This window comes from Vipera berus, assembly GCF_964194415.1.
Source record: "Vipera berus genome assembly, chromosome: 1".
Classification (NCBI taxonomy): Eukaryota; Metazoa; Chordata; class Lepidosauria; order Squamata; family Viperidae; genus Vipera; species Vipera berus.
This window is the reverse complement of record NC_138202.1, coordinates 277,855,448-277,869,198: the sequence shown is the minus strand read 5'-3', so window position 1 is coordinate 277,869,198 and position 13,751 is coordinate 277,855,448. Positions and strand designations below refer to the sequence as shown.

The 13,751-nt window shown below is 40.7% G+C and overlaps 1 protein-coding gene across 5 annotated transcripts in view; it reads right to left on the bottom strand.

Annotated features, from left to right (window-relative positions):
* ARID1B (AT-rich interaction domain 1B) overlaps positions 1-13,751 on the bottom strand; it is a 448,568-nt gene that overhangs the window by 77,763 nt on the left and 357,054 nt on the right. For all 5 annotated transcript variants that reach the window (XM_081332098.1, XM_081332099.1, XM_081332101.1 and 2 more), the window contains exon 8: positions 13,310-13,489. In XM_081332098.1, the coding sequence (XP_081188224.1) occupies positions 13,310-13,489 (180 nt within the window). The remainder of the gene's footprint in view (positions 1-13,309; positions 13,490-13,751) is intronic.

The window sequence follows — 13,751 nt, the reverse complement described above, 5'->3', positions numbered from 1 at the left end:
ATGGTGACCAAAATTAGCTGCAGTATTCCAGGTGTAGTCTTACTAGGGTTTTATAAAGTGATCGTCTACTAGGACTCCAAGGTCCCTCCCAAAGTTACTGTTTTTAAGCCAGGTCTCGCCTAATCTGTACTTGTACCTTTGATTTTTCCTGCCTAAACATAAAACTTTGCTCTTCTTCACACTGAAACTCATTTTGTTGGATCTTGTTCAAGTTTGTCAAGATCTTTTTGGATCCTGAGTTTGTCTTCTGGGGTGTTGGTTACTCCTGCCAGTTTGGTGTCATCTGCAAATTTGATGAGTTCCCCCTTAATTCCCTCATCTAAGTCACTGATGAAGATATTGAAGAGTACTGGGCCAAAGACAGAACCTTGTGGTACCTCACTGCTTACTTCTCTCCATGTGGAGGTAGTGCCATTGAGGACTACTTCTTGAGTACAGTTTGCCAGTCAGGTACAGATCCATCTCGTGTTGATGTTGTCTATTCCACCTTTTTCTAGCTTACCAAGGAGTTTTTGTTTGTATTTGAAAAGTAAGATAAAATTTCTCTTGTATGTTTAACTCCTGGTGACTGTGAGGATTTGTCCATGCTGTTCTTGGCAAGAGGCTTTTCACTATGTTCTTCCAGGCATCTGATTTTCCAGTGAAGTGCTCTGGTGGATTTCGCACCCAAGTCTTAATTGGATTCAACAATTTTCTTAATCTAAACTTCTCAACCAACTGACGCTCCTGCAAAGCCCAAGGTGATCACTCACATATGATGGATAGTTACAGGTAATCCTCAGCGTGCCACCATTTGTTTGGCCACCATTCAAAATTACAACAGAGCTGAAAAAAAAGTGAGCAGTCCTCACATTTTTGACCACTGCAGCACCCCTGAAGTTATGTGATAGCAACCTGTTCACTTGGCAAACTGGCTTGCACTTATGACAATTACAGTGTCCTTCAGTCATGTGATTGATGTTTGTAAACTTCCCAGACATCTTTTGAAAGTCAAAATCAATGGAGAAGCTGGCAGGTCACAAGCTGTAGTTCCGTGATGCCTTGCTTAACAAATGCACCACTAAATAACAAATTTTTAAGTCCCAATTTGGTCATTAGTTGAGGATTGCCTGTACTGTTATTTTGCTCCCATCTACAACTGTTTGATACCAGTGCAATCATATATTAATTTTGCTATTTGCACCATGCTTACAACTATCTATTAAGAATCAGATTTTAGTCTGCATAATTGTGTTTGCTGTAAATAACAAAAGCATTTCTATGTGTTATCAGAGGTCCAACAGAAAACTATCTTTGACTTTTTTCCTGGGTGTTCCTGATTTGGCATGTCACCTTAATAATTTCCGACACAACTGTAAAATCACCATACGGCAGTGCTGGAAAGCATACTACAGACCAAGCAGCCTTTCATTCCTTAATTCCTCTTTATGTAACTTTTAACTAAACACTGCATTCAGAATGACACAATAATTAAAACAGTTATCTGATACAACAGCAAATTTTGAGGCTGCAAGTAGGTAGGTTTTTTTTAAAATACAAAGCTGCTGTTAAATAAAAGCCAGGGTATCAACAATGTGATAACATTTCAGGAGGAAAAAAAAAATAAAGGTAGACTTCGTCCAACATCTAAATAAATACCAACAATAAACGACAGAGAAAGCCAAGAAAGAAAAAAGTACAAATTTCCATGTTTTTCTAATAGATTCATAATTTGCTGGCAACGGCTTTGACAGCAAGCAGATGGATGCGCCATTAGTTTCAATGAATGGAGCAGATGCTGAGCTAGTCCTCCTCAGCTAAGATATCAGGCAGCCAAGTGCAAAAGCCCACATTTTTTAAGTGAGGACTCTTTGGCACAGCAGCTTTAGAACATTAATAAGCAACCTATTCTTTCTTCAACCAATGGAGCTCGTTTCAGCTTATCAGAATGGAATCCAGAGGCAGTGGAGCCTCACATGGAGAAGAAACTAAGTTGTTTAGCACTAGACCAGGGGTAGGCAACCTTGGCTCTTTTATGACTTGTGGACTTCAACTCCCAGAATTCCTGAGCCAGCATTCCACGAGTCATAAAAGAGCCAAGGTTGGCTACCCCTGCACTAGACTTACATGTACAAGGAAGCCAAAAACATGGATAAGAAAAAAAACATTAACATTCTCTTGTAAAAAAAAAACTTTGGGGAAAAAAAAGGGAGTTTAAAACTTCGTTTTTGCTTTATATGTTTATTCCCATGTGGCTTAGTTTATTTGGCCTTGCAGAATTTTGCATTAAGGGCAAAATTTCAGTATCATAGCCTTTTAAAAACCTTTCTTTGCCTTTTACATGATTGTATCTGGCAAATAATTAAGATACATTAAGTACACTCCAATAGTGTATATTTAGCTAAATCTGTCTGCACATCTATTTTGGGGAAAATCTATTTTCTTATCTCTGCAGTACATACTGTATTTTAGGTGCTAAAATAATAATAAAAAAACATTCCCAGTATCAAAGAAACAAGTTAGAAAACTGACTATTTCTGTAAAAGTTCTTCTATATAGATTCTAGGTAATTTACTTGTTATGAACCATACTTATGTAACAGCTAATTACACACTTCATTTGCCAATGAACTTTCACCTTATACGTTAATTTTTTTAAAAAAACAACAACAAAAAACCACCACCACCACCACCACAGCTACCATTTTTTTTAGGTTAAAATGAATCTATGCTATTTTATCTTTCATTAGTAGAAAAATGTTATCCTAACAGTAGGCTGTAAAAAAAAGTCCAAAGGAGCACTTTGCAAAAAGTGTGAAGGCAGCTAAACTCAAAGCTTGGGACTTTGAAGGCGAATGTTCCCACTACGTGTGCATGTAGCTCAAACCTCACTTTGGCTGTGACTGCCAACACAGTGACAGGGTCGGGAAACCTATGGTTGCAGAGAATGCCAGAGAGAGCTGTGTGAGTGCTCCAAAAGATGTCTCTGCTTTAATGCTCTGACAAAGATGCTTCACACATTTATTTATTTATTTATTTATTCGGTTTATATACCGCCCTATTCCCAAAGGACTCAGGGCGGTTTACAAGGCAAAATTTAAAAATAATCCAATATAAAAATAAAATAAAATAAAATAAAGTCTAGCCGCAAAAATTAAATCACAATTTAAAAACATTAAACCCCTCAGTCCAGACCAGATAGCTCAAACAGCCAGGTTTTTAGGTCCCGGCGAAATGAACGAAGGTCGGGGGCAGTCCGGAGTTCCATTGGCAGTTGATTCTGATATCTGATATTCAGTTATCTGATTTTAAGTTGTGCTCCTTCTGAGCACTTGCCTCAACCCTACCAACAGTACTTTCGTACACGTATGAACTTAGAAGTGAGGCATGCAGTTTTTAAAATAAAATTTAGGCTAACGAAAATTGCAGAGAATTTCTTGTCAGCCACCTGCTCATGACCTCTGGCATCCAGAACATTGTATGTGAACTGGTAGGGGGACTATTATACAAATACTGGGTTTACCGTGTGACATTAACAATGTTAATGTTTTGAATTAAAAGTTATGAATTAAAACCATGGAAATTAATGTTTTTATTTGTTATTCTTATCTGAAGCCCAGATATTTATTGGAGTGACACATGCAGCATAAAGCGAGCATGTGCTGATGTGTGTGGAATGGTGAAAGATGGTGCTTTCAAAATTCAGTAAGAAAACGGAAGCTCAGAGATAAATGATTAATTGCAGCAGGTTGTTTTCTTCAACGTCAGCATCTATTCTAAAACTAAGTAATCAACCCTTTGTATTATTTAGGATTTTAAATCTGAGCTGAATTCTACAAATCAAGCTAGAAATTCAAGTTGCACAATTGTTATCGCTCAGCAGGAGACTCATTTCACAATTCTGAAATATCACAGTGCAGATATTCCATGGCAGGATTTTAATTACAAACTAATTGTTTTGGCTGATTCCAAATTAATTATGGGAACTAAATAACACAGATTTATAGTGCAGAGCTTTTTAAAAATAGAAATTGCGGAGTGTAGGGAGTTGCTGGTGTGTTTTATTTTATGACAATGATCTACTTTTTTTATTGACTTTTTTAACATAAAAGGTGACTATTTATACCATCACCCGGGGTATTCTCCTGGATCAGCTCAGAAGGTTGCTAGTAGGCAATACAATATTGTGCTGTTGATCTCCTTCCTTTAGGCTTAATTCCAGTCAATGGCGATAGAGAAGGAGAGATCTCACCCTTGGCCCCTACATTGTGGGGTGCCGCAGTGTTTGGTGCTTTCTCTTCTACATGAGACCAGTGGTGGGATTCAAACACATGAACAACCAGTTCTCTGCATAGACGCTGCTTCCAGAAGTCCGTTCTGGGCCTGGGCCTCTGAGGCCCAGAATGGACTTCTGGAAGGGGCGTCCACGCACTTCCAGAGGGCCATTTTGGACCTTGAGAAAAAGGGCTAGGGCGTCAGCCAGTTTGCCCAACTCAACAAAAAATTAGCTACCGGTTCTGCTGAACTGGTTTGAACCAGCTGAATCCCACCACTACACGAGACCTCTGGATGAGCTCATCCATCACTATGATGTATCATCAGTATGCTGATGATACCCAATTATATATCTCCACCCTGGAAAATTAAGCAATATCATGACAATCAGCCTGGAACTTGAACAATGGGAATAACTCCACTACAAGAACTCTTTCTCCCCAAAATGTAAGCTACAAACAATGCATGTTTACTCTGGTACGTACTGCTTTTCACATACAAATTCAATAGTTTGATAGCTCCATGGCGAGTTACTGAATAATGCAAACTGCTCCAGCTGTTTATATTCACAACATACAATAGTTTCAACTACTTGACAGCCAACAAAACTGTTTACTGCAAGAAATATTTCTTTATTTGGTTTGAGGATTATTTACAATCCACTTGTGTAATTTTAATTCATTTTTATTCCATAAATTTCTTTGGAATAGGAAACAAACAAACATTGGTCTAGTACAAATACTATCCTGGCATTGAGACTGAGCCTTTGCTGATGTACTGATTTTCTTCCTCAGTTGTTAAATGATTTTTCTCCTGGAAGCCAGTTCAAATCACCAACCAAACCGCTTTCAAAGACAAACGTCTATTCTGAAATGCTGCAGTATTAAAAGTTTCATTCTCCCCCATCAACATGAGATCTGGTTAAGAATCACGGAATTGCGGTCCAACAATATTTGGGGGTCTAAAACTGGAAACTACATTTTGCTTATCAACATCTTCTATTACAAACAAGAACGTAAAATAAGGGCACTGGACAAAGGGGCAGGCCTTGACAGAGAAACTGAGGAGGAATTTTAAGAATCCCCATAGACTTTAAAATGACAACAGTATTACTGTTCTCTTTTCCTATCAATAACTTTATCTGGAACTGAACCTATACTTATGCAATTGAATCATCCATAATTGGAAATACATTTTTAAAATGTATACACTATTACAACATCTTTTTAGGCAAAAGAACTTGGACATTTATTTATTTATTTTTTATTTATCAAATTTCTACACCACCACTTCACCCAAGTGAGTCTGGGCATTTACAAATGCAAACTAGCACAACAACAAAAATATTTTGACTGACAACAAATTTATAATTATGTTATATTGAGAAATACATACAATTTTTATCTCATCACCAAATAAAAAATGTTATTATAATGGAGGTATTATTGTTTATGTTACGATTCTAATGGAGGCTAGAAAACAACATGTTTAAAAGGAACTTTAGATATGGAATTAAAATGAAAGGAAATGGATAGTAAGTAATTAATGTATTGCATTCGTTTTGCAAAGTCTATTGTGCATCAAGGTCAGATTTGGTTAATGTTATGCACTTTATTGTAAATTGTTTCATTTGGATTTAACTTTTTGGACAAGTTTGAGAGGAACAAATAAAAATAAATAAAATAATAAATCAAGATCAAAATCCAATTTGAAACACCAGAAAAATGAAGACTTCATATCACCAGACTTCATTGACTTGCAGACACAATTAGGACTCGAACTTTGGTCACTAAGTTATGCAATTGTTAAGCAAGTGATCACATGACCCAATTTATGATTATTTTTACCATGGCTGTTAAGAATATCATATGATTGTTAAGTGAATCTGGCTTCCACAATTAACTTTGATTTTGGAAGCCTGCTGAGTAGATTACAATGATCACATGACTGTAAGATGTTGCAACTGTTGTAAATACAGGCCAGGTGGTGTGAGAGTCTTCAAGTTTGGGTTGTAGGTCACTTTTTCTGAGGCTGTTGTAATAGTTGTTAAATTAACAGTTATAAATTGAGGACATTTTAAAGTGAAAGCTGCAATGTTGTCACAATTCTTGTAAACAGCTGCAATGGTTGTCTGCAACTTGCAAGAGTTTATTAGTCTGGTGTGACTGAAGCTATTATGTTGCTAATTTTATCCATGTCTATGTTCATCATATCAAAGGTAATGAAGTTTATGAAATTTATCAGTAGATAAAGTTAAAGATCGTGGTCTAATCGTATTTCTATAGAAAAGCACTAAAGTTTTCAGAAGGAATCCAATGATTTTTTTTGTTATTTTAAGATAACTGTTTCAGTAGTCTAGAATAGATTATATATTATTGATTTTATTGCAAAGTACTTCTATTGATTGTTGTGAGCCACCCACAGTTGAGAACTGGGTGACACACAAGTTTAATAAATGATAATAACTGACTTTCTAATCTATTTAATGTTCTTGAACTCCACAGCAATCAGGTATGTCACACCATTTCACTGAACTATGTCAGTCAATCTCCTTCATATTATATATGCTAACAACAGAGAGCTGCTTTATTCTAGTAAAGTTGATACGATGAAAATCAGGGGACAGAAAACGCATTTAAAGTTGGGGAGATAGCAATGCAAAGCTGCAGAATATAACATTCAACAATGGAACTGAAAAATGGTGAGCTGAACACATGGCTGCTTCATTGTATAACAGATTACTTACAATTTCAGGCAGCCCACTCTCTTAGCTTTATGAGATTATGTTATAGAAATTGTTCACAATATTCCATTGTATGCTAGGGTAAAAACAAACTGGTATCACCCTGATCCACACACAAAAAATGATCTAATTTATGATGGCAAGGTAAATGAAAGCTGCAGAATCACTGCAAGGGTTCTTCAAACTGAGCTGGATTCATAGTGACTTTGTGGAGATAGTCATATATTTTCCCTTAATAACAGTATAGAAGGGTTTGTCACTACCTTCTGGGATTCTTTTTCAGCTTCCCAGGCTAGCCTATAGCTCTGATATTCCCAAGAGATCTCTCTTCCAAATACTAATTGGATCCAATCCTGCTTAGTTCCAAGTCTAAGTCAGTCAGGAACTGCTGCTTGCTGAGAAGCCAAAGCACAACATATTTTTCCCCACTCGCCAATGAATTGAGTAAATTGAACCATCTGTGTCAGAAATAAATTTTAAAAATGGTTTCAAAAGAATGGTCCTCATTCAGTTTGCTGGTTGCTACTGTCACATGGAAGCCAGGCCTATCTCTTAAGTTGCATTAGTGGCTGTTGCGCTCTAAGAAAAATTAGGCACATTTTGGAAGACTGAGTTGTATCATTGCCAATTTTTATATTCACATATTAAGAGCTAAACTAACACTGATCATCCAATAACTCTCAGATATATGCATGATATAATATATCCAAAAATAGTAACATCCTTAACTTGATGAGTCTGAACTGGTATCTTACACATATAGCTGTGAAATGCATAATAATACAATGAAAACATCCCCCCCCCCAATTTCTTATCTACTGAGGGCAGGTCCATCATATTATGGATAGATAGATAGATATATAGATATAGATATATATAGATATATATAGCTAGAGATAGAGATAGATACACACACACACACACACAAACGTTCTCCAGAATAAAAAAAATCTGATGCAAAATGTGAAAACTACTGTTGACTGTGGAAGTTTAATAAGAATTTATCACAAAACTACTTGCATTTTCTATGTATATAACCAATAAACAGTTTTTCCAACAGGAATGGTTTTACAAAAAATCTTCTGGAGAAAAATGGTACTGTATACAGGCTTAAATAGCAGTTTTAGTTCTACCTGATTTTGTTTCTTTGTCTGTCAAAGAAACATTTTGTTTCTGGACCACAACTATTGTGGGTTTATTTATTTATTTATTTATTTATTTATTTATTTATTTATTTATTTGTTTGTTTGTTTGTTTGTTTGTTTGTTTTTATAAACCGCCCTTCTCCCGAGGGACTCGGGGCGGTGTACAGAGTAAGGTAGGTATACAGATTGAACAATAGTGAAAAACAATAGTAAAAACAAACTGGGACCCCAATTAGAGCTATCAGGCCAGGCCGGACTGCTGGAACAGGTAAGTTTTTAAGTCGCGCCGGAAGGTGCGGAGGTCGGGGGCCATCCGGATTTCGGTTGGCAAGCAGTTCCAGAGGGCTGGCGCACCCACTGAGAATGCCCTCCCCCTGGGGGCCACCAGCCGACATTACTTGAGCGGTGGCACCCTGAGGAGGCCCTCTCTGTGGGAGCGCACAGGACGGTGGGGTGTTGACATTGGCAGAAGGTGCTCCCGTAGGTAGTCCGGACCCATGCCATGTAGGGCTTTGTATGTCATTGTTAGCACCTTGAATTTCACTCGGAAGGCAACCGGAAGCCAGTGCAGCTCACGGAGGAGAGGTGTGATATGGGAGTATCGGGAGGCCCCCAAAAGTGTCCGTGCCGCTGCACTTTGCACCAGTTGAAGCTTCCGAGTGGATCTCAAGGGCAGCCCCATGTAGAGAGCGTTACAGTAGTCTAGGCGAGAGGTCACAAGGGCATGGGTGACTGTACGTAAGGCATCCAGGTCCAGATAAGGTCGTAGTTGGCGCACCAGTCGAACCCGGGAGAAGGCCCCCTTGGTCACAGCTCCTATGTGATCTTCCAGGGATAGCTGCGAGTCTAGGAGGACACCTAGGTTGCGGGCCCTATCAACAGGGGGTAGTAACTCATCCCCGATGTTAAGGGGTGGAATGATCTGAGTATCCTGGCTTGCCGGTACGTACAGCCATTCAGTCTTGTCCGGGTTGAGTTGAAGCCTGTTCCTCCCCATCCATTCCCGGACCGCTTTCAGGCAGCGGGACATCACGTCGAGGGCATCACTGATGCTGTTTGGAGTTGAGATGAAAAGCTGGGTGTCATCAGCATACTGATGGTACCCTACTCCAAAGCTACGAATGATCTCACCCAGCGGTTTCATGTAGATGTTGAACAGGAGAGGCGAGAGGACTGACCCCTGAGGGACTCCGCAAACGAGAGGCCTCGGGGTCGACCTCTGTCCCCCTGCCAGCACCGACTGCGACCGACCCTGGAGAAAGGAGGAGAACCAACGCAGAACCGTGCCTCCCACTCCCAGTCCCCTGAGGCGCCGCAGCAAGATACCATGGTCGATGGTATCGAAAGCCGCCGAAAGGTCTAATAAGACTAGGACAGAGGAATGGCCCCTGTCCCGGGCTCTCCAGAGATCATTCATCAGAGCGACCAATGCCGTCTCCGTGCTGTAGCCCGGCCTGAAGCCCGATTGGCACGGGTCTAGATAAACCGCTTCATCCAGGACCTGAGGAAGTTGATGTGCCACCACGCTCTCAACAACCTTCGCAAGGAAGCGAAGATTGGAGACTGGACGAAAGTTATTCAATGAGGATGGGTCCAAGGTGGGCTTCTTGAGGAGAGGTCTCACCACCGCCTCCTTCAAGGCGGTGGGGAAGTGACCCTCACTCAGAGAAGCAGAGATGACCGCCAGAAACCAGCCTCGTGTCCCTCGAGCCGCATAAGCCAGCCAGGAAGGGCACGGGTCCAGTAAGCATGTGAAGGAGCTCAACCTCCTCATAATCCTGTCCACTTCCTTAGGAGTCACAGGATCAAATTCCTCCCAGATGACGTCGACAAGACTGTCCATGTCCTGTTCTTCCAACTCTGCCCAGTTGGAGTCCAGGCCGGTTCGAATCCGAGCGATTTTATCCAACAGATATTGACCGAATTCCTCGGCTCGACCCTGCAAGGGTTCCTCCCTCACCTCTTGGTTCAGTAGGGAGCGAGCCACTCTGAACAAGGCAGCCGGGCGATTATCTGTGGACGCGATGAGGGTGGAAAAGTAGTTGGATTTTGCCACCCTTATCGCTGCGAGATAAGACCTGGTGAGGATTCTTAGTCGCAATCGGTCGGATTCGGATCGACTGGATCTCCAACGGCTCTCTAGGCCCCGTCTCCGACGCTTCATCTCCCGGAGCTCCGCGGTGAACCATGGGGCTCGCTGGGATCTGCGCCGCGTCAGAGGAGGGGTACAACTCGGTCCAGAGCCTCCGTGGCTGCCTTTTCCCAGGCTTCCACTAAGGCATCCGCCGAGCTGTGAGCAGGGAGTGCATGTGGGTCCCCAAGCGCTGCCTGGAACCTATCAGGGTCCATTAGGCGCCTAGGGCGGTACCATCTGGTCGGCACCGTGCACCCACGGCGGGGGGTGGCAAAGGGGAAGTCTAGCCGTAGGAGGTGATGATCGGTCCATGACAGGGGCGTAACGGTCGTGGCGCCCCCACCGATATCATCACGCCACCGTCCAGACAAGAACACCAAGTCGGGGGTGTGGCCTCCCTCATGAGTCGGTCCAGAAATTATTTGCGACAGGTCCATGGCCGCCATGGAAGCCATGAACTCCCGAGCTAGTTCGGACGATCCTCCCAGGGACGGTAGGTTAAAGTCGCCCAAGACCATGAGTTTTGGGAATTCAACCACCAACCCTGAGAGGACATCGAGTAGCTTGGGCAGGGCTGCCGCTGCACGATTAGGTGGTAGGTACGTCAGCAGCAGGCCCAACTGCGCCCCCGGGCCGTATCTCAGAAGGAGAGACTCACACCCGACTATCTGAGGGACGGTGGTCTCTCGCGGGCTAAGGGACTCCCTGATGATAACTGCCACTCCCCCGCCCCTCCCATGGCCCCGAGGCTGGTGCAGCACCTGGAAACCTGGCGGGCAGAGGTCAACCAGAGGGACACCACCCTCTGGGCCCAGCCAGGTTTCCGTGATGCAAGCCAGGTCCGCGTGCTCGCTCTCCACTAGGTCACGAACGAGGTGAGCCTTGTTAGCTACGGACCTGGCATTTAGGTAGACCAGCCTGAGCATAGGAGGCTGCACACCTTCGCTCCCGGGTCCTCGGGGGAAGTACAGAGGGTCGGAGCGTCTCACCGCTTGTACAGAGCGGAGATGACTCTCCCGGTGACGATACGGCCCTCTGTACTTCCCCCGAGGACCCGGGAGCGAAGGTGTGCAGCCTCCTATGCTCAGGCTGGTCTACCTAAATGCCAGGGTTACAACTCCTGTCAATCTGGTGGATCTACTGGTTGGAGCAACTGCAAGCTATCTGTGTTGCATTTATCTATAATAACTTCAGGGCAATGTCAAACAGCATTGATATTGCTATGGAACTTCAGGGCAATGTCAAGCAGCATGAGATTGTAACTTCTGAAGGCAGATTGTGTGGGAGTCAGTATCAAACTAGAGATGCTGAGATCCTGAAAATATCTGTGGTAGATGCCAAAACCTGCCCCAAATTATTCCTACATCTTACACCAGGCCATAAACATTAGATAAGAATAAGGAAAGACTTATGAACTTGTTCTTTCCCCATCCCCTGAGGTTCTCCTGTGAGAGATATTTATGTTAGGTGACTTTATTAAGATAGGCAATTGTAACTATGATCACTTTTCCCCAAAAAGAGAAGAAAACATTTTGACCCAACTCAGAATATGCAAATTCTCAGGTATTTCCAATCAGCTTTTAATAAGCAAAAGCTGGGGTAGGAAGTACATATTAGTATTCCTTTCTGCTAGCATTTTCAATAACGATATTGCAGGGGAAAAAATGAAAGGGCGTTCTCAAAAATACATTTTATTGCATTTTGCTAGGATTTTAAAGGGAAAAATGGAAAAGCTAAACATATTTTAAACAATTATTTTCCATATATATATATATATATATATATATATATATATATATATATATGTATGTATGTATGTATGTATGTATGTATATATATATATATATATATATATATATATATATATATATATATGTATATGTATATGTATATGTATATGTATATGTATATGTATATGTATATGTATATGTATATGTATATGTATATATGTATATATGTATATATGTATATATGTATATATATATATGTTAAATGCTTGTTAACTATTTAGATTACCTTGCTAGGACCCAAACATGGGACAAATCTTTATTTCCTGTTTCGGCCTATACATATATGTATGTATGTATGTATGTATGTACACATATATATATACATACATATATATATAGCCTTGGTGGAGCAGTGGGCTAATGCCTCCTTAAGTAACACCAGCTGCCTGCAATTAGTGCAGGTTCGCATCCCACCAGGCTCAAAGTTGACTCAGCCTTCCATCCTTCCGAGGTAGGTAAAATGAGGACCCAGATTGTTGGGGGCAATTAAGCTGACTTTGTAATAATGCCGCTTGGGGTGTGTGTGAAAGCCCTAACAAGCAGGCATATACATAGAATGAAGGCTACTGCTAAGCTTGTAAGCCGCCCTGAGTCTTCGGAGAAGGGCGGGATATAAATGTAATAAAAATAAATAAATAAATAAAATATATACATACATATATATGTACATACATATATATACATACATATATATATATAACACACACACACACACACACACACACACACACACACAGAGATATGACCACCATCTTTGGCATATACAGGTAGTCCTGAACTTACGATAACAACTGAGCCCAAAATTTCTGTTGCTAAATGAGTCAATTAAGTGAATTTTGCCCCATTTTATGATGTTTGTTGTCACAGTTGTTAAGCGAATCACTGCAATTGTTAAGTTAGTAACCCAGTTGTTAAGTCAATGTGGCTTCCCCATCGACTTTGCTTGTCAGAAAGTCATAAAAGGTGACCACATTACTCCAAGTTACTCCAAGTCACTGCAACCATCATAAATATGAATCAGCTGTCAAGAATCCGAATTTTGATCACGTGATCATGGGGATGCTCTGCAATGGTCGTTAAATGTGAAAAACGGTTATAAGTCACTTTTTTCAGTACTATTGTAACTTTGAATGGCCATCAAATGAACTGTTGTAAGGAAAGGACTGCTTGTAACTCATTTTTCTACTGAATAAATCATAGAAAACTGATTAAACCCAGGAAATTTCCTATGTTAATTATTTTACCTTGTGGTCCATACTGGCTCATCTGAGTTCCATAAGTACCACTTGAATTACTTTGTGGAAAGCTCCCAATTCCAGAATGCATTTGACCTCCAGGTGAAGGATGGGGTGACATAGAAGGTCCAGTCTGTTGAGATGCATATTGTGACAACTGAGGGTTTCTTTGAATGCTTGTCATAAAACCTAAAGTTAAATAGACATAGACAGAGAGAAAAATTAAGGACCTCCATATTAATAACTTAACTTAAGGTAAATATTGAATATTGTCAGTACTTTCTTTTATATCTCATGACATTAGAATTGCAGCTAGAGTTATAGAAGCATTTAAATCTTGGAGTCCCAAGTAGCAAAACATACCATTATAACTACAGTAGTAATGCTGTGGTTTGGACTTTATCACATCTATCACATCTATAATGGTATACAATGATGATTAATAAATATT